General features: G+C 37.0%; 3 protein-coding genes across 3 annotated transcripts; all 3 read left to right on the forward strand.

Moving 5' to 3' along the window:
• Window positions 1-5,912: 5,912 nt before the first annotated feature.
• LOC120491221 (urokinase plasminogen activator surface receptor) lies at window positions 5,913-7,145 on the forward strand. The gene is made up of 3 exons (XM_039688920.2): window positions 5,913-6,007; window positions 6,123-6,230; window positions 6,317-7,145. Exons 1-3 carry the CDS (start codon window positions 5,956-5,958, stop codon window positions 6,541-6,543), a joined length of 387 nt encoding a protein of 128 aa, XP_039544854.2. The 5' UTR covers window positions 5,913-5,955; the 3' UTR covers window positions 6,544-7,145.
• Window positions 7,146-8,488: 1,343 nt separating this feature from the next.
• LOC148977066 (leukocyte elastase inhibitor-like) lies at window positions 8,489-12,180 on the forward strand. Its single transcript, XM_089118069.1, has 6 exons — window positions 8,489-8,671; window positions 8,849-9,028; window positions 9,115-9,232; window positions 10,521-10,663; window positions 10,751-10,918; window positions 11,700-12,180. Exons 1-6 carry the CDS (start codon window positions 8,504-8,506, stop codon window positions 12,111-12,113), a joined length of 1,191 nt encoding a protein of 396 aa, XP_088974195.1. The 5' UTR covers window positions 8,489-8,503; the 3' UTR covers window positions 12,114-12,180.
• Window positions 12,181-15,866: 3,686 nt separating this feature from the next.
• Window positions 15,867-20,530, forward strand: LOC120491152 (leukocyte elastase inhibitor). Its single transcript, XM_039688788.2, has 6 exons — window positions 15,867-16,034; window positions 16,298-16,477; window positions 16,564-16,681; window positions 17,036-17,178; window positions 17,288-17,455; window positions 20,079-20,530. The coding sequence occupies exons 1-6, from the start codon at window positions 15,867-15,869 to the stop codon at window positions 20,490-20,492; spliced, it is 1,191 nt and encodes a 396-aa protein (XP_039544722.2). The 3' UTR covers window positions 20,493-20,530.
• The last annotated feature ends 202 nt before the right edge of the window (window positions 20,531-20,732 follow it).

Raw genomic sequence — 20,732 nt, forward strand, 5'->3', positions numbered from 1 at the left:
TCAACACCTTCGCTTTAAACTGGTAAATAGCATGGCTTTACTGATCCACCTGCTAGACCAGTATCAAACCACCAACCCAACCCAGCGGACATTCATAAAGGTCTATAATGAAATAGATGACTTGATAAAATAGATTTATTTGTGTATGTACAGCCCACAGGCTTTTTTATTCTATTTGCACATTACTTGTTAAATTATCTTCATATAAATCTTACCTTGTTGGTAAGACGTGATGGTGGAAAACATTTTAGGATGGAAGAAGTTTTTTCCCAAATCTTTGACGTTCCCTAAAAAACTAGGTGTCGTTTTGAGGAGAACCAGAGCCCGTCTAACGGAGATCCTGTTTGCAGTTCCATTAGAATTCCACTGGAGGTGATCACGGGCGAGAGCAGAATGAATGGGAGTCTATGGGGCTAAACGGCTAAAAGTGTCTCTTTCACTTGCTTGTCGTTAAATTAACATAGATTTTATTGTTGATTCCGCAAGTTCAATATAGATTATAGGCCAAAAGTCGAATGAACGAGTGCTTATGTCCTTTTGATTTCTTACAGGTTAGGCCGTTGTTGGCCAGAACACGCTAGCATTCTGCTATTGTGTGACGTCATCACAGTTTTGAACAGATTTTTAGAACAGATTAGTGAACTTAAAAATGCAATTTTCAGCTGAGTGTATTATCTTAGCCCTCCCTTTTGAATGTAACTTTCAAATTACTTGACAAAAAATTACATCCTGCGAAAAGTGGATTTCTGCGGGTGAAACCCCATTGACTCCCATTCATTCTGCACTCGACCGCGAGCGCCCCCGCATGGACAGAGACACGTTACTGCAGCCAGTCCAGAACCCGGAAGTAACCAGCCAGTGCCAATTCTCTTCAATGGGCTATATGCACGCATAAGTTCCGCATTTGACGTAAGGATGCTCGTCCATTTCCGGTTGTGTAGATTAAAGCGGAGAAAAACCGGAGAAAACGGGATTATGGCAAAGTCTTCAATATTTACTGTCCTCCCGTCTTTGAAACGAAACGTACATACGTTTAGATGTAATTTTATATATAGTTATGTTTATTTAATATAATTTTAAAAAGAAGCATAAACACAACGAGGGGTGTCTGTTTTATCTGTTTTTGTGACTAACGTTTCATTAGTATAACCATGGAGTATAAAATTCAATATAAATTCTCGGTATTGCATTGGACATGATCGGCGGAAGTTATCGAGCATCCTTAATCCTTCACCGGAAATAACGCCGTGCATACAGCCCATTAGACATTCTCTGGGAGAATTCACCTTTGGCTAAGCCCCGCCCCCTTAGTTACTGTTGCTACTTCCGTCAAACTTCATCTGGGCTCTGGTTTGGTATGTGACAGCCCTTCCTGCTGAAATGTTATTAAACTTTTATAAAGCAGCAAATAAAGTGTCCGATAGAAGTAGGCAAAAGGGGCTGCAATATGCGTTCGAAGGCTATATTCATGAGGTGAAACGCAAGAAACAACCAGGCATCCAAAATAGAGGCAAAAGCATAACGTTGCCGGTCACAGTCAAAAAATGAACCACCGCATATCCTAATCGAGACGGAGGCTGGGACTAACAATATCAGGGAGCAACACTGTTCATGTAAAGCTGGGTAGGTCTCTATTCACTTCTATAATCGTTATTACAAAGCAAACGGACTACACGAGAATGTATTTAGCAGCGTGTGCTACAGTTAGCGTATCAATATGAGAACCGATTATCATAACCTAAAACATAAAACAGTCTAACTAGTATAACTTCACAGTAAGGTTAGAAGCAAAAAAGGTGTGCTTGTTGATCTTTGAGGGGTTTAGCTGACTGAGGACGTCCATAGCTACAGTTTAATACAAAGACGACACTTGTCAGGATTTGACTTCGGTTTTGGGAAGGGGAAGAAACGGACACCCCCCTCCAACCTCTCTGGGAAACGCGTATCTGTGTTACAAATGTCCGAGGCACAACGTTTAACCATAATTTTGATAAAACTTCGACGGTAATAGCCTGCCGAGACCAAAAATATGAGACGCCTGCGTTGAAAGTCAATGGAGCGCTGTGAAAGGTGTCGGACCTCTGTGGGAGCTCGTTCTTGGCTGCGCTGTGATTGGTCAATCTACATTCTAGGGCGTGGCTTAGCCAAAGGCGAATTGGGTTGTAGCTCGTTTTCTAGGTTACTGTGATTGTAAATAGGTGACGTTTGTGTTTTAACAACATTTACCTCAAGAATGATTCGGGAAGTTCGAATAGCCTATGTGAATATATTGCCAACTTCACTGAACTCCTTGAGTTAAGCACTGACCGCATTTCTTTATATTTGAGTCCAAACAAAACGCTCTATTAGTGTACGGAGCTCTGAACCACGCAAAAGATTTGTCCCTTTAGGGGCTCTGTAGTTTTCTTTGAAATCATGAATAGTGGTTTCAATATTTTAGGATGTTGCGTGATCTTCCATTCTGCAGGATGCAAATTTAAAAGATGTTTAATCATCATCTGAGATAGGTGTGGGCAGGATCTGGATTGTTTAAGCAGGATGTTTATTGTCCCACCCAGTTTTTAGGCGTAGGTCATACCTAACAATACATTGTAAGTAAGCAAAAAGATAATAAAAAAATATTTTCTTTTTTTTTTTTTGTCTGTACAGTTTGTTTGTATTTTGCTTGTATTTATTTATCCTTTTAACAACTGGACAAAGGATAACCTATGAAAATTAGCCGATTCACTAATAATGTTAATAAATATACACTCACTCACTAAATATAGCCTATATATAATTCAAAAGTTTTTTTTTAGTAACTCACAACTGAATGTAGGTAAGATCTTAACCAGGGCTTGGCATTAAGCCTTGAAAATCGGCATATTTATGGTGTTTTTTACCATATTATAAAGGCCAAGTTTTTTTGACCTTATTAAATATTTGTGTTATCTTTCATGTCAAATTCTTAAAGTTGATCAAGAAATTCAATTATAATTATAAGAAGCTATATCGGCTGTTACCAATCAAATTAAATAGGCTAATTACATTAAAAATTACAACTGCAATCAATAATGTTATGAAATGAACGTTTTAAAGATGTTTTTAAATTTACAAATAAGAATTGTTGGGGGGAAATGCAATGATACTTTGAAACAAAACTAAACTGCCAGTAGGTGTTGGCAAGTTACTGAGTGAGTCATTGAGTCATTCATTCGACTGATTCGTTCCAAACACAAAATCATTCAGTAAAAATCTATGTAACAACAAGTAACTTGCTTATTTAACTATAAAACATATTTAACATTTTCAATCGTGATAATATTTGGCATAACAGCTCAGTATGTTAATTAACTATATGTTAGGCTATAATATATATATTTTTTTTTAAATGAACATTTAGAATTTTTACCTCAGTATGTTTTCTTCTCTTTATGTGTGCAGTTGCAGTTACGTTCATTTGTTTCGATTTCTCCACGAATGTCTCTAAGAAATACCTCTTTTCCACCAGCATAAACCGGGTGTTATAGCAACGCGAATTTTACGAGGTGGCTAATTTGTCGTTGTAAAATCTCACTCGTAATTAGTTCGATTTTTGATAAATCATACATATTTTACGAGTTGGCCAATTCGTATGAATTGTACTGGTTTTCTTTCTTCTGCAGAACACAAGAAAATTTACGCCCGCCCGAACAACAATGAACACCATCGGCTTTCGTTTTATGGACAAAAACACGTGCAGAAAAAAACCCACAAATACATATTCCTGTATCTACTTTTGTGTTCTACAGAAGAAAGAAAGTCATGCAGATTTTGAATAACATGTCGGTGAATAAAAGATGACAGAATTTAAATTTTGGGTGAACTGTCACAATAAGAAGGTTCAATTTCCTTTTTCATCCTTTAGGCTATCATTCAGTCAATTGTAAGCTGATTTTTCTGTTTCAAGAAATTGAAAGATTTTCATTTTCTCATTTAGACCCTCCCCTTCTGATAAGCTATAAAATGAGCACTGAAACAAACATTTTTATTTTGATCACCTCCTCATCAAAGATGGATCTGCAAATCTCAGTTTTTCTTCTGTTAATTCTTTTCACTGCAGGTACAAATAGTGTTTGTAATGTTTTTAAGTAGAAATGCAGATCATTTATGTATTTGACTGTCTCTCTGTTTTATTACTAAAGGACACACTCTCAGCTGTTATAAGTGCATGAGTACAAACGGTACTTGTGCAAAGCAAACGGAAGAACTATGCACCAATGGAGCCTCTTCTTGTTCAAGTCATACAACAGTGTCACGAGATGGTAAGTCCAGTATGATAGATTCAAATGTACTATTATATTTGACTGATGAAGAGGCTGGTATTATTTATTGGTGCTGACACAAACTTTAACTTGTCACACAGTAAGATAATTAAAAAATGTCTATCACATTATATTCTATGAAGATTACTGTTTTTGTATTGTTTTGCTGTCAGATTGTTATGCTATAAGCATGTATTTGTGTTAAATAGTTTGAAATATATTTATATAACATATTTACAAAATACTTCAAAAAATATTGTAATTTTAACTGTAAACACTTGTAAAAAAAACTACAGAAAAAAACTGTTAATTTATTAACAGTACGTTCCCCTTACTGTTTTTTTATAGTCATCATATTTTAATCTTTACTGTATTGTTACCGTACAAAAATCTCATTTGACCCCACAAAAATAATGTCTTATTTTTAAAAATACACAAATAATTATTCAAATAAACACTTAATGTGTAATCTTGTGCAGTTCATCATTGCTAACATTAGCTCACATGCATGTGTTAGAAAAACAACATAAATTACAAAAACAGAATTAACAAAGAGATGATCAGTGCATCAACACAATTACTGCCTTTAAATAAAGCAACACGCAGCATTGAGTCAATGTTTCTCGTTTCTCATGCTCTACTTTTCAGCACAGAGGTAAAAAAGAACTCAGATTGAAACCCTTTTAAATCCCAACAGAGCATTAAACACTAGTACATCTACTATATATTATCTTGCATGTGCAAAAAAAAAAAAAAATAACAATTTAATTCAACGTGTATTCTCTGGGGCTTCATGCATGGCTACATGTTGCATATATGGACAAAATGGGCATAGTAATGTGCATACACAATTTTCCAAGTACACATCGGGATTTATAGTGCTTTTGCACTCTTTGAGTGGAGTGAGTGAAGTAACGAAGTAAACAGAATGATTTAAACTGCAGTTTAACATCTGATATTGGAATAAATATGCCACTCTCAATAATGGAGTTAAGCACTGAAATTTCATGAATTTATTATCCAGAAGGTTAAAAAAAAAATTTTTTTAAAGATAAATGTTTTTTAGTGGATGTGATGCTTTTGAACGCTTTTCCTGAGTTTTAATGTTTTAACTACAACGAGGATTGCTTGGCGCATGATAATTTCGCTTTAAATTGTATTTCAAATGGCAGAACTCATGTTCTGAGAAAATATTTATTCAACCTACCTAGAGCACGTCAGGCAGATTTCCAGGTATTCTCAAACAAAAGTAAGAGCAGCCCAGTTGATGCTGTAGTTGGGGTTGTGACGGTATACCACGTACGATTATCATATCGTGCACATTTGCTTATCTACGGTATTAGTAAAAAAAATGAGATGGTGAATCTCACCTGTGCATAAGCAACTTATTCCTCTTGACTGCTTTAGACTCTCAGCTTGCTCTACCCACACAAGTACAGCGGAGAAAATATCAGAGACAGAGGCTGCGTCTCATTTCAAAGGCTGCGTTCATTAGTCTTGCTTATTCAGATTAGGTGTAAAAATCAAAATAATGTGCAGTTGATCCGATCCGATCTTTGATTTATTCATGTTTGATCCGATCTTTGTTTTATTCATGTTTTTAGGTAATCAAACTTATAAAGGTTGTACTACTGACTGCCAACATGGGTCCCAGAACATAGGTATTTCTAAGATGGCTACTTTCTGCTGTAACACAGACCTGTGTAATGTCAAAGATGCTCCAGGTAATGTTCTTTCCTAAGCAAATGACTTTGATCTTCAAAATGATCTTCTGTAAAGTCAACACTAAAGTTACAATCAGGAAATAAATTGTTCCCACAACCACTCCCCTTTCCGTAGATGATTTTAACATCCCCAATGGAAGGAAATGTTTCTCTTGTGATGGGCAGAACTGCACACACATATTGAACTGCACAGGGAGTGAAGACCGTTGCTTTAAAGAGGAAGGTGAGAATCTGGAAAAGGAAGAAGGATGGAAAAATGAAGAAGACCAGTAAAGCTTAGACTAACCTTTGTTTCTTTCTTTTCATCAGGGACTTCCGGAAATGAGTCATTTGTTACAAAAGGCTGTATCTCTAAATCTTTTTGTGGTGCCACACTGATTAGAACTGTTACAGTCCTCAGATGTTGTGAGGGAAACCTGTGTAATGGTGAAGCCAACACAAGTTTTACCCAGAACTCCACGTATAACGCTGCTAACAGTGTTACCCTGAGCTTCCTGTTCTTCTGCTGTTCTCTGCTCTACTTCCTGCTGCAATGAATCCAGCAACTCTATTATTATTATTATTATTATTATTATAGAGGTTAATATATTTTGTGTAAGCTACAGAAAAAAAAAATAGTTTGTATATCAGTGGGGTATATGTGGTTTTCGGCAGTGTTTAGTACAAGCTGTGTGTGAAATGGGTGACTTGTCGGGTGCCAAAAAAGGGCAAATCATCAGAGGCCTAAGAGCATCTGTAACCTTAACCGCCCAATCGTTGTGTGTTTTAACAATTAAAGTCTTTATGATTATGGTGACACAAGTATTTTCACAGTTATTGGGTGTTTTAAAAATAAATTGTAATGATTTAATAATGCAACATTATTATGTTATCTTTATTGTTTTTAGAGGGATATTTCACCCCAATATTAGAACTCTGTCATAATTTACTCACCATCATGTTGTCCCATAGTTCCTTTCTTCTGTTGAACAGAAAAGAAGATATTTTATACAATGTAGACAGTACAGTACAGACAGTACTTTTTCCAGAGTATTTTTTTCCTACTATGGAAGTCAATTCCTACCATGTTTGATTTCCAACATTCTGAATGTATCTGTATTTCTGTATGCTGTAAGGTTAAATCAGCTGGTTTAGTGTCTGTTGTCATCTCTATGTGGTCCTGTTTGGTATTGCAGCTTGACTTAGTTATTTATATATACTGATCCCAAGGCGTGCTTGAGGCTTTTGCAAAAGCGTAAACATCCAACGTACATGGCACCCTGTAGCGTCAAATGAAACGCAGATATATATGGGGCAGAAGGCGCCTCCTAGTGGTCTAACACTTACCCTACCCCAGACCTTAACCTGGTGCCATGTGCGTTGGATGGTTAAACTTTTGCAAAAGTGTTGTATATGACGCCTTAGCATGAGAATGCATTTTACTGTATATGTATACATATATATATATATATATATATATATACACACACACACACACATATATATATATATATATATATACATACAACTCTAAACTATGTAACATTAATTTTTTATTTTTTGCTATTGCACTGTATACACATAAATTGTTAATGAAAAAGTATTTTTAATTAATTTATTTAATCTATCTATCTATCTATCTATCTATCTATCTATCTATCTATCTATCTATCTATCTATCTATCTATCTATCTATCTATCTATCTATCTATCATAGTGATAAATAAATACATAATCACATTCATTATTACACTTGGGTAATATTTATATTGTATAATTATATCAGATATGAAAATGTATTTAATGATACATATATGCACAACATATGACGTTGTATTACACAACCAACTGACTTGAACACAATCACTATGAAGTGCTAATAATTGTAACTCAGACATTGTTAAGACAAGCATTTGTACTTTGGGTGTGTGTTGATGAGGATCATTATTTTTATGTTTTTATTGTTTTGTAAAAGTCTCAAAGTGACAACTTCAAACTCTGTCATCAGCTAATCTATTATTGATTGGTACACACATTATGATTAACACAATTATCAATTCTATTTCTTGTGTTCAGGTTAGTTTCTTCAGCTATAGACTCAGTTTTATTTATTTATTTATTTATTTACATATGATAAATAAATCAGAATGAATCACTCAAAATAAGTCTAATGCTGTTCTAGGTGGATAAACATCCACAAACATCCGTTGAATAATTACAGGGTATGTTACAAGCTGATTTCGTGATTGGCTAAAATCTGGGTGTTTTAGGGTGAGGCAGTATAATTGAAACGACACCCATAACCAGAGACTCATTCTCCTCAGACACGCTGGGCAACTTCATTTCTGCAACCTACTCTAGGTAATGCTTTTAGAGGCACTTTTATGTATGTGATTTAAATGGTAACCAAGACAATAACATTTGATTAAAAGAGATCTAAACGAACTACATTGTGTGAAGAGATTATCAAATCTGCCGTTGATAAAACTACAGCTTTTTCTTGCTCAGCTTGTGAAAATGGAGCATTTGACTGCAGCAAACACACAGTTCTCCCTCAACCTGTTCAAGAAGATCAGCGGAGGAAACGCATCAGGAAATGTGTTTTACTCTCCTTTCAGCATCTCCTCGGCTCTGGCCATGGTGTCGCTCGGTGCAAGAGGAAACACAGCGGATCAGATGTATAAGGTGATCGTATGTTTTATGACCAGCTCAGAATTCAAAATGTATATTTATGTGTGTGTTTGATCCATCATCATGTTCAGTATTTCAAACTAGGCCTATATGCTGTATTTTACTACATGCTGAATTTATCAGAATAGTGAGGTTATCTTTATTCATTCTACCCATAATAATGCTGTGTAGGTCTTGGGCTTTAAAATCTCTCTCAAACCCGACGCCGCGACTCCAGGACATCATGATTCAGTGGACCAAATTCATTCCAGCTTCAAAAAGTTCATGAGTGATCTGAACAAACCAGGAGTCCCGTATGCGTTGAGTCTCGCCAACCGCCTCTATGGAGAGCAATCCTACCAGTTTGTTGAGGTAAGACTCGGTTTATTCACTGGAGGATCTGGAAATGTGCTCAACTCTAATATCATTTGCACCTCAATCGGTTTGATGTGTTACAGGAATTCCTCAATGACGCAAAAATCTACTATGAAGCCGGACTGGAGAAGGTGGACTTCAAGAACAAACCAGAGGCGGCTCGCGTCGACATCAACAAATGGGTGGAGAAAAAAACACAAGGTGAAATCCAGCATAAACTTATTCTACAAATAATTCGCTGTGTTTCAGCAAAGTTCAGCAAAAGGACCATGTTCAGCTTTATGAGATATTTAGTTTTGGAGGTAAAAGTTTGAACTTCAATGCACTATTTATTTGGCCGTAAAGTTCACATTTCCATAAGAACTTCGAGACCGACACTTTACAAACACTAGTTAACAATACAGTATTCACAATTACATAAAAAATATATAGTATAAAATATGTGTATTTGCCGTGCTGTCCAAGTAGAGGGCGCCGACCTCGTAAATTTGCCCAATCCCACTCATCCTGGGATGGGAATAATCTTGAGTGAGGAGTTTGGGGTTGAAGAGGGACGCTGGAAAAACTGAGTCTGGCTCTACTGTATATAAGCCTCCTCTCGCGCTCATTAACTAGATTATCTGAACGCAGATAATCCGAATTACCCGTAGCAGATCAATATTTGGAGCTGGGGATGTAGAGGGTTTCTAAAAGCGCACTGCACTGCTAAGGCAAATGCTACCCAAAGATTTGATGGTTGAGTAGAGAGCTCATTGGTTATACTGCAGGAACCAATCAGCTACAGTATGTCCTATCAGAGCCCGTCTAACGGAGAGCCTATTAGCCCCGTTGTGTATCATCTTGGTTGCAGTTCCATTAGAATTCCACTGGAGGTGATCGCGGGCGAGTGCAGAATGAATGAGAGTCTATGGGGCTAAACGGCTAAATGTGTCTCTTTCACCTGCTTGTCATTAAATCAAAATAGATTTTATAGTTGATTCCGCAAGTTCAATATAGATTATAGGCCAAAAGTCGAATGAACGAGTACTTATGTCCTTTTGATTTCTTACAGGTTAGGCTGTTGTTGGCCAGAACACGCTAGCATTCTGCTATTGTGTGACGTCATCACAGTTTTGAACAGATTTTTAGAACAGATAAGTGAACTTAAAAATGCAATTTTCAGCTGAGTGTATTTTCTTAGCCCTCCCTTTTGAATGCAACTTTCAAATTACTTGACAAAAAATTACATCCTGAGAAAAGTGGATATCTGGGGGTGAAACCCCATTGACTCCCATTCATTCTGCACTCGACCGCCAGCGCCCCCGCATGGACAGAGACGCGTTACTGCAGCCAGTCCAGAACCCGGAAGTAACCAGCCAGTGCCAATTCTCTTCAATTAGACATTCTCTGGTCCTATCGAGAATGATGTGATTATGAACAGGTGAGACAAATGACCTATTAGCCTGTGCCATCTAGAGTTTCATCCCAGAACTTTGTATTTGTATTTTAGAGAAGATCAAGGACTTGGTGCCACAAGGAGCCGTCGATGAGATGACGAGACTGGTTTTGGTGAACGCCATCTACTTCAAGGGAGACTGGGAGAGGAAATTCAAAAAAGAAGACACCAGTGATGGACAGTTTAAGCTGAACAAGGTGAGATTTCATGCTCTTTAAAAAAAATAATATTTTCGACAGTCACGAAAAGAGCAGTTATAATGTGTTTCCATTGATGTTTGGCAGAATCAAACTAAACCAGTGGAGATGATGTATCAAAAGAAGAGGTTTCCTCTGGGCTTCATCCCAGAGATGGACAGTCTTGTTCTGGAGCTGCCGTATGAAGGGAATAATCTCAGTATGTTGATCATCCTTCCGAATAAGATGGAAGACGACACCACTGGCCTTCAGAAGGTGAGAGAGCATAGTTTTTTGGGGGTTTTTTAGCAAGTAAAAGGCCTTTTAAAGACGTCCACATTCGCTGTGTTTTTACTGTGAAATCGTTTCTGATATTTATAAAGTACACGTTAGAATAACTTTTAAATTATTTGATGAACACTTACTGGACTAAAGCAACTTAGGTTTACTACTAAGTATAAAACGTGATCTATCAGGCTTTTGATGAGTGTTTATTTGTTGATCTCAATCATCATTGTATTGCATTATATATGTTTTAAACTACAGAGCTTTGATCATAAAACTAAGCACTTAAATAACATCTTACTAATACATCTTATTGGCAGATATAGCGGAAGTACTGATATTATATGTATTACGTCCCGCGTCTAGGGGAATATAAGTCACCTACGAGGCGTAATTTAAAGCAACAAGAAAGAAAGAGGGGTAGAAAAAGAAAGAAAATAAAAAAAAGAACAAGCAATAAAACAAACCAAATCACAGGTCGTAACATATGCATTACATGTCGTCTGCTCAGATACGATTTAATTGATTTCCAGTACAAGCTATCAGAATTTAATTTGCCGTTTGGCCATATAAATTGCAGCATCTGCACCAGATTACATATCGTTGCCTAGCCTGTCAATAAAATCATTTTACTGTCTCCATGACTTGCATTTTGTTTTAATGAAATGGCTGATCCAAACACACAAAAAAAAATCATCATACCATTGATGCTACACAAACTGACCCCAGTTTATGCAAATAGACATTAACAATATGTCACTGTATTATCCAGCTTGAAAAGGCACTGACCTACGAGAAGCTCATGGAGTGGACCAAACCCAGCAAGATGATCCAACAGGAAGTTCAAGTGTCTCTGCCCAAATTCAAGATGGAGGAAACATACGACATGAAGAGTCTTCTGATCAGCATGGGAATGGAAGATGTGTTTGACGAGAAGAAGGTGAATCTTTCAGGCATGTCCTCCAACAACAACCTGGTGGTGACGAAGGTGATCCATAAAGCCTTTGTTGAAGTAAATGAGAAAGGAACCGAAGCGGCTGCAGCCACCGCCTTCGTCGTGTCTTTTGGATGTGCAATGCCCTCCACTCCCCCAAAAACCTTCATTGCAGACCATCCTTTCCTTTTCTTCATCCGACATAATCCCTCCAATGCCATTCTCTTCTATGGACGCCTCTGTTCTCCTTGAAGACAGTGATGATGAAGTGATAATTCTAGACTGTGTTCCTCTGATAAAAAGAAATCATTAGTAAATAATTGAGTGAAATTGTCTGTGTTCATTTACTTTCACAGGGTCAGCATCTTTGTCAAAATACAAAGAATTTAAGATCTTTTTAACATTTAGTTTTTTTTTGTATGCTACTTCTATAGTTCTGTCCTCCATAATTTTCTTGGCATTGAGTGTACAAGTTCACAACAAATTTTCACATCTATTCTGTTTACCTCTTGGATGATGACCTCGTCTCTACGAAATCCCCCACAGGTGAGGTCCGGTGAAAAACTTGTCGACTGAAGCATTTTAACCATGAGAGAATGTATAGTGGTATCACTTTGAAAAAGATTTCATATTAGCCTTCATAAATTCAATGGTGTGTGAATTCATGACATATTTATTAGTAAAAACTCACCCACTACTTAGTCACGCCTTTATAAGAAATGTTCTATTACTGAAAAATAACCATATATCTCCGAAAAGGCCAAATGAGAGTACCGGGAGTTTATGTGAGCTGCCGGTACACTAGAATCAAGCACTGTGTGAACAGCAAACCAGAACATGCAGGCAACTATTAGATTTTTTTAGATTAGATTTAGATTTTTTTTTTTTTGATTATCAGGTAAACAACACATAGCACTGGCAGCGTTACGTCAACAATTCGTTGGTCAAGTCTGAGGAAACACGCAACAGGCCTGAGAACAGGCTCTTAATAATAATTTAATTATTATTAAATTATCCTTTTTTTCCCCGTTGTGACATAAATCAGAATGAAACGGCTTCTGAAATGAGAAAAAAAAATTGGACGGGGCTTGATTTCAGCCATCAGTAATAGATTGGATTGTTGGAAGTTGGGTGTTGATATGAAGGCAGATCTTAAAGGAATTATTTCACTTTTTACTCATCCCCATGTTATCCAAGATGTCCATGTCTTTCTTTCTTCTGTTGAAAAGAAATTAAGGTTTTTGATGAAAACATTCCAGGATTTTCTCCATATAATGGACTTCAATGGGGTCCAAACGGTTCAAGGTCCAAATCAGAGTTTCAGTGCAGCTTCAAAGGGATTTAAACGACACCAGGCGATGAATAAGGGTCTTATCGAACGGTCATTTCGAAAATAAATAAAAAAAGTTTACGTTTTTAAAGCGCAAATGCTCGCCTTGCACTGTTCTGTGATGCGTGTTCGTAACTCTCCTGTTTGAACTCGTTCATCAAAATGAACGAATCTTTTTTCGAGTCATTTGGTTGATTCAACGAATAAATTGAACGAAATGACTCGAAAAAAAGATTTGCTCATTTTGATGAACGAGTTCGAACAGGAGAGTCAGGAACGTGCATATTAAATGTTAATTAAATGCATATTAAATATTAAATGCAATATTAAATGACTACAACAGCAATTTCTCACTAGAAAAGTGGAGAACTGTCATGAAATGCACACAAAGAAAGATAGATCTAAGCGCAATATAATGGGGTAATCCATAATCATAGGTCATCCAGGCAAAGGGTCAAAATCCGCACAAAAGCAGTCCAAAACAAGAAAACAAACAGGAACAGATCTCTATAGTGCAGCTGACATTAAACAAGGATTCCATGACAGTGAATAAAACAGACAGAGTATAAATAGGCAGATACAAACAATGTAAGCGGGAACAGCTGTGTGCAATGAACATTAATGAGTATAAACCGTGGATTATGGGAAATGCAGTTCCTGATGTGGTGGTGACGGCAAGGGGAAGAGACCTCTAGTGATAAACATTTACAAACAAACTGAGACCAGCCGTAACTTTCAGGCGGCATCTTTATTGTTCTAGCTCAACTGTCACAGACTGGAAAAAGCACGGGATTCTGGGATATCAAAGGCGATAAAGGATACATCTATAGATGCTACCTTCAAAAATCGATCAGAGGAAGGGATCTCAGGAGACAGGAAGTGAAACTCTGAAGGCAGCATTTATAAGTTTTCAGATGCAGCATACATGTACATTTACTCCCTGAACTGTTCAGTCCTTTGTCGGCTATTGTTTCTTACGGAGGCGTATTGCATTCACTTGAAGAAAAAAAAATTTGCTCTGTTTTTCTGAATTAACGAGTTAATTTTTCATGAGAAAAAAAATTTGCTCTGTTTTTCTGAATTAACGAGTTAATTTTTCATGAGAAAAAAAATTTTGCTCTGTTTTTCTGAATTAACGAGTTAATTTTTCATGAGAAAAAATTTTTTGCTCTGTTTTTCTGAATTAATGAGTTAATTTTTCATGAGAAAAAACTTTTTGCTCTGTTTTTCTGAATTAATGAGTTAATTCAGAAAAACAGAAAAAATAAATTTTCTCATGAAAAATTAACTCATTAATTCAGAAAAACAGAGCAAAAACTTTTTTTCTCAAGAAAAACTCATTAATTCAGAAAAACAGAGCAAACTTTTTTTCTCATGAAAAATTAACTCATTAATTCAGAAAAACAGAGCAAAAACTTTTTTTTCTCATGAAAAATTAACTCATTAATTCAGAAAAACAGAGCAAAAACTTTTTTTTCTCATGAAAAATTAACTCATTAATTCAGAAAAACAGAGCAAAAAAAATTTTCTCATGAAAAATTAACTCATTAATTCAGAAAAACAGAGCAAAAACTTTTTTTTCTCATGAAAAATTAACTCATTAATTCAGAAAAACAGAGCAAAAAAAATTCTCATGAAAAATTAACTCATTAATTCAGAAAAACAGAGCAAAAACTTTTTTTTCTCATGAAAAATTAACTCATTAATTCAGAAAAACAGCAAAAAAATTTTTCTCATGAAAAATTAACTCATTAATTCAGAAAAACAGAGCAAATTTTTTTTTCTCATGAAAAATTAACTCGTTTATTCAGAAAAACAGAGTAGATTTTTTTTCTTCAAGTGAATGCAATACGCCTCCGTAGTTTCTTGTATGTGTGTTTCTATTAAAGTCTAATTTGAAATGTTATCTTTCTATCATATAATTCACATATTACCTAATAAATAAATGCACGATCATATTAATTATTAAACTTGGGTTATATTTATATTATATGATTAAGAAAAGTCATTTCTTGATACAACACATGACCTTGTTTTACCAACTGACACGAACACCTTATTACCACAATCACTAAATTAAGTGCTAATAATTGTAACTCAGACATTGTTTAGACAAGGATTATACTTTGGGTGTGTGGTGATGAGGATCATTATTTTTAATTACTTTAGTTTTTATTATTTTTTTATTTAAAGGTCTCACAGTGACACTTACTTCCGCCATCAGCTAATCCATCATGGGGTTGTGCAACACATTATGATTAATAATGACTAATACAATTATCATTTATATTTCTTAAGTTCAGGTAACTTCCTTATACTTTAATTACACTTATATTTTGCTTATGATAAACAAATGAAGAATGAATCACAAGTCTTATGCTGATTCAGGTGGATTAACATCAGTTTAATAATTACCGGGAATGTTACAAACTGATTGGGCTTAAAGCCTGGGCGTTTTAGGGTGAGACATCTTTTATTAAAGTGAAATCCATCACCGGAGATTCATTCTCCTCAGACAGACTGGGACACTTCATCATTTCTGCCGACTACTCTAGGTAATGCTTTTTGGTGTACTTTTATGTTTGGTAGCCCACACGGTCTTTGTGTCATGATGAAAAAGACCTTCAAATCTGCTGTTGATAAAACTACTTCTATTTCTTGCTCAGCTTGTGAAAATGGAGTCTTTGTCTGCTGCAAACACACAGTTCTCCCTCAACCTGTTCAAGAAGATCAGCGGAGGAAACGCATCAGGAAATGTGTTTTACTCTCCTTTCAGCATCTCCTCGGCTCTGGCTATGGTGTTGCTCGGTGCAAGAGGAAACACAGCGGGTCAGATGATTAAGGTAATGATTAATACTACTACATATCTCACACTTATGTAGTATGTTTAATGACCAGTAATTGAAAAGTGCATATATAGGCTATATGTGTGTGTTTGGACAAAGCTAGCTGTTGGGTTAAAAACTGAATTTAAAAAATTGGGTTTGAATTTGGATCTAAATTTAAACATTTTTTTTTTCTAAATTTGACCCAAACATGGGTTGAAAAACAACCCAGCATTTAGAGTTCATATGATACTCATTCTACCCATAATAATGCTGTGTAGGTCTTGGGCTTTAAAAACCATCTAAAACCCAACGCCGCGACTCCAGGACATCATGATTCAGTGGACCAAATTCATTCCAGCTTCAAAAAGTTTATGAGTGAGTTGAACAAACCAGGAGTCCCGTATGCGTTGAGTCTCGCCAACCGCCTCTACGGAGAGCAATCCTACCAGTTTGTTGAGGTAAGACTCGGTTTATTCACTGGAGGATCTGGAAATGTGCTCAACTCTAATATCATTTGCATCTCAATCGGTTTGATGTGTAACAGAAATTCCTCAATGACGCAAAAAGCTACTATGAAGCCGGACTGGAGAAGGTGGACTTCAAGAACAAACCAGAGGTGGCTCGTGTCAACATCAACAAATGGGTGGAGAAAAAAACACAAGGTGAAATCCAGCATAAACGTACTCTACAAATAATTATTTGATGTATTTCTGCTGCTTTTTAAGTTGAGCAAAATGTTATTTTAAAGACCATATTCAGCTTCATGGGTTCCTGAGTTGAGCTATAAAGTCCTTTGGAGGCTAAAGTTTTTACTTTTTATAGCGTTTTTTATTTGGCCATTCAATTCATAAGAACTTTATTCCATAAGAGACAGGGGCTTTAATATTGTTTTTTTATTTAATTTTTTTAGACCTAAATGACAAGAGTGTTAGAGATTCATTCAATTCAATTAGGCCTATGAGAATCAATTAAATCACTGATCAAAGTAAAAAAAAATATGTCTATTTGTGTTTTAGACAAAATCAAGGACTTGGTGCCACAGGGAGCCATTAATGCGAGCACGAAACTGGTTTTGGTGAACGCCATCTACTTCAAGGGAGACTGGGAGAAGAAATTCAAAAAAGAAGACACCAGTGATGGACAGTTTAAGCTGAACAAGGTGAGATTTCATGCTCTTTAAATATATATATATATATATATATATATATATATAATTTTAAAAGTCTTAAAAAGAGCAGTTATTAAGTGTTTCCATTGCTGTTTGACAGACTCAAACTAAACCAGTGAAGATGATGTATCAAAAGGCGAAGTTTCCTCTGGCCTCCATCCCAGAGATCAACAGTCAGGTTCTGGAGCTGCCGTATGTCGGGAAGAATCTCAGTATGTTGATCATCCTTCCTAATAAGATAGAAGATGACACCACTGGCCTTCAGAAGGTGAGAGAGCACAGATAATGACCTCCGTGGTCGTGAAAGGACAGACTCAGAGTTCATAGGTGACCTCCGTGGTCATAACAAAAAAGACTGATCATAAGTTCACAAGTGGCTTCACAAGTAGCCTCAATCCGCAGTGGCTCCAAGCAGAAAGCACGTCAGAAAACCGAGGCCTTTGTGTGTGCGTGTGTTCATCTCAGCCTCATTGATCTGTCATTGCTTGACAATGTCAGAAAATTTGAAATGCCAATCAAATCAAAGTAGGAGGAACTTAATTTTGACAAAATTTTAGCAGCGTTAAGCAGCATTTCTGAGAAGCTGTTCCAATACGTACAACCGGCACATCCGGGAAGTTAACTGTCAATTTTGTCCCCGCCCCCTTTTGGGGGAAACAAACTAGACTCCCCATAGACTTCAATACAAAATAACGGCAAAAACCAACGTCCGTACACAGCCGATAGGCGTAAATAACTTAAGAAATCATATAAAACATGTCAAGTAATTATATGTCCACCCTCCCTGCCATAGAGCGTGAAAGATAATTTTTTTTATGCCAGTTATCAACTTGCCCAAGCTACCTGCCAAATTCATAATATATACATTAAGGTTTTTTACTTTAAAAACCGAAATAAAATCATTCAGGGGTTTACCTGGTGACTCGATGAGGTACAAGACAAGTAAATGTCCGGGTGAGACACCTCTGGCCACTGGGTGGGGTTGTTACCCCAATTTGACGCTGGGAGAATAAAGGGACATGTTTTTAAATTGACCAAATTAAGTTTGTGTATGTATCTTTCACGCTCTGTGGCAGGCAGGGTGGACATATAATTACTTGACATGTTTTATATAAGTTATTTACGCCTGTCGGCTGTGTACGGACGTTGGTTTTTGCTGTTATTTTGTATTGAAGTCTATGGACAGTCTACTTTGTTTTACCCCAAAAGTGGGCGTGAACCTATTAAAGGCATTCTATGACGCAGCGCCGGTTGTACGTATTGCAAAATATATAACTGATACATTATTTCATTTATCAGGTTTTACACGGTTAAAACTGCATTTATCTAAGCCATTGAAGAGGTGTATTCAAGCTGCAGTCTCCATGGCTTGTGTAACGGAGGCCAGCTAGTAGTTGCTAGTAGGACCCGGGTGGAGGGGTTACATTGGTGCCGTGACCCGGATGAGAGTGAGGTTTAGGGGGGTGAGCATAACGGAGGCCAGCTAGTAGTTGCTGTGCAAGTAAACCTCACTCCCCTGATCTCAATAGGCGCTCTAGCGACAGACGCTAGAGGCTGAAGTCTTTAGCCTCCTTGTTAGAGCGCCTGACTCTCACGCTGGAGACCCAGGTTTGAGGCCCGCTCGGAGCGGGTCGAGTTGGACCCGGGTGGAGGGGTTACACTTGCTCTTGCATACAAAAAAAATAAACGTCACATCATTAGCCATGTTTCCATCGACACGTTTTTATCCGAATTAAGTGATATCGAATGAAAAATGCCTTATGGAAACAGTAAAATTCGATGAAATTTCATGAAAATCGACTCAAATGAAATACGTTCGGTCTCATCGGATTTTCTCTTGATCGATATACGGCTAATGCGATTAAAGCTGATGGAAACGTTATTTGCCGAATAAATAATGAATTGCGATTAAGTTTTATGCCCTTTCATGGTTGCAACACGTCAGAGTTCATTTCCGGCCAGTCTGTTTGCGCATACATAGCGGATGTCAACAAAGACAGATGTAAGTAGACAAAGCAAAAAGATGCTTCAACCAAAGGGTTTCCGTGAACCACGATCTCCCAGAACTGATGGAGCGCTGTCATTCCCAAACCACAGTCACATTCCGCTGTCGTCGGGCATACGTGCATCGTCATCATCATAGCAATGTTTATAGCGTCGCTGTTTTCTTAGGTTAGTTTTGCTTGTTTTTACGTGGCTTGGTTGAATTGTAATGTATAATGTGGTCTGTTATTTCTAGTTAACAGATTGCGGCGCTTCTAGTATAACACACCGTTGCCATGGACGCAGTTCAGAGACGGAACAGACTATTTTCTTTAACAGAAGCAATACTCGTTTTTAAATCAATAAACTCGTTTTTAAGTCAATATTTTGTGTCAAATTATTTATTTATTTGGTTGATTTATATGTAGGCTAATAAGCAGGATAATATATAGCGAGGCGGTTGTTATAGCGAATACAACCAACAACCGCCTCGCATACATTATCCCATTCATATGTCGCTATCAGCTGGCACATAAGCGTTATTAGACTTCAACTTGTGAAATATTGATCATTTTTGGTAGCTGGCGCGATCCGTTTTGTCTAACAAAACTTTGTTTGCAAAAGTTTGCTTGAATGTTGTTCGATTCAGTGCGAAAATAAATGGAAACACCTTAAAATGTCTCAAATCAATTCGATATACCAATTTGATCGCAAAACAGCATGTGACGTCATTACGTACAGGTTTTTATTCGCTTTAAAGCCGTTGGATGGAAACACACTTTCACCAGATTTATCCGCATGAGTTTTTTAAACCGAATTTCAGATAATTCGATTGACAAGTGGATGGAAACATGGCTATTGACACAAATACAAACAGATCCCAGTTTATGCCTCACTTTATTATCCAGCTTGAAAAGGCACTGACCTACGAGAAGCTCATGGAGTGGACCAAACCCAGCAAGATGATCCAACAGGAAGTTGAAGCGTCTCTGCCCAAATTTAAGGTCCTGGAAACCTACAAGATGAGGAGTCTTCTGATCAGCATGGGAATGGAGGATGTGTTTGACGGGCAGAAGGTGAACCTTTCAGGCATGTCCTCCAACAAGGACCTAGTGGTGTCGGAGGTGATCCATAAAGCCTTTGTTGAAGTAAATGAGAAAGGAACCGAAGCGGCTGCAGCCACCGTCACCGTCGATTATACATCCCCAATGCCCTCATCCACTCCCCCAAAAATCTTCACTGCAGACCACCCTTTCCATTTCTTCATCCGACATAATCCCTCCAATGCCATTCTGTTCTATGGACGCCTCTGTTCTCCTTGAAGACAGACGATGAAGTGATAATTGTAGATGACTGTGTTCCGCTTATAAATAAAATCATTAGTAAATAATTGAGTGAAATTGTCTGTATGCATTTACTTATAGAGTAATTTAGGAATCTTGATACAGGTCTGCACAAAATACAACGAATGTAAAAGATTGGGGCGTGCACCTGAGAGACCCGCAGTGACAGCTGCTGTCAGACTCTAAAATGGAGAGCGACTGGAGTGACGCAGGTAGCTT

Source organism: Pimephales promelas, chromosome 12, assembly GCF_988280905.1.
Source record: "Pimephales promelas chromosome 12, fPimPro1.hap1.1, whole genome shotgun sequence".
In the NCBI taxonomy this organism is placed as follows: domain Eukaryota; kingdom Metazoa; phylum Chordata; class Actinopteri; order Cypriniformes; family Leuciscidae; genus Pimephales; species Pimephales promelas.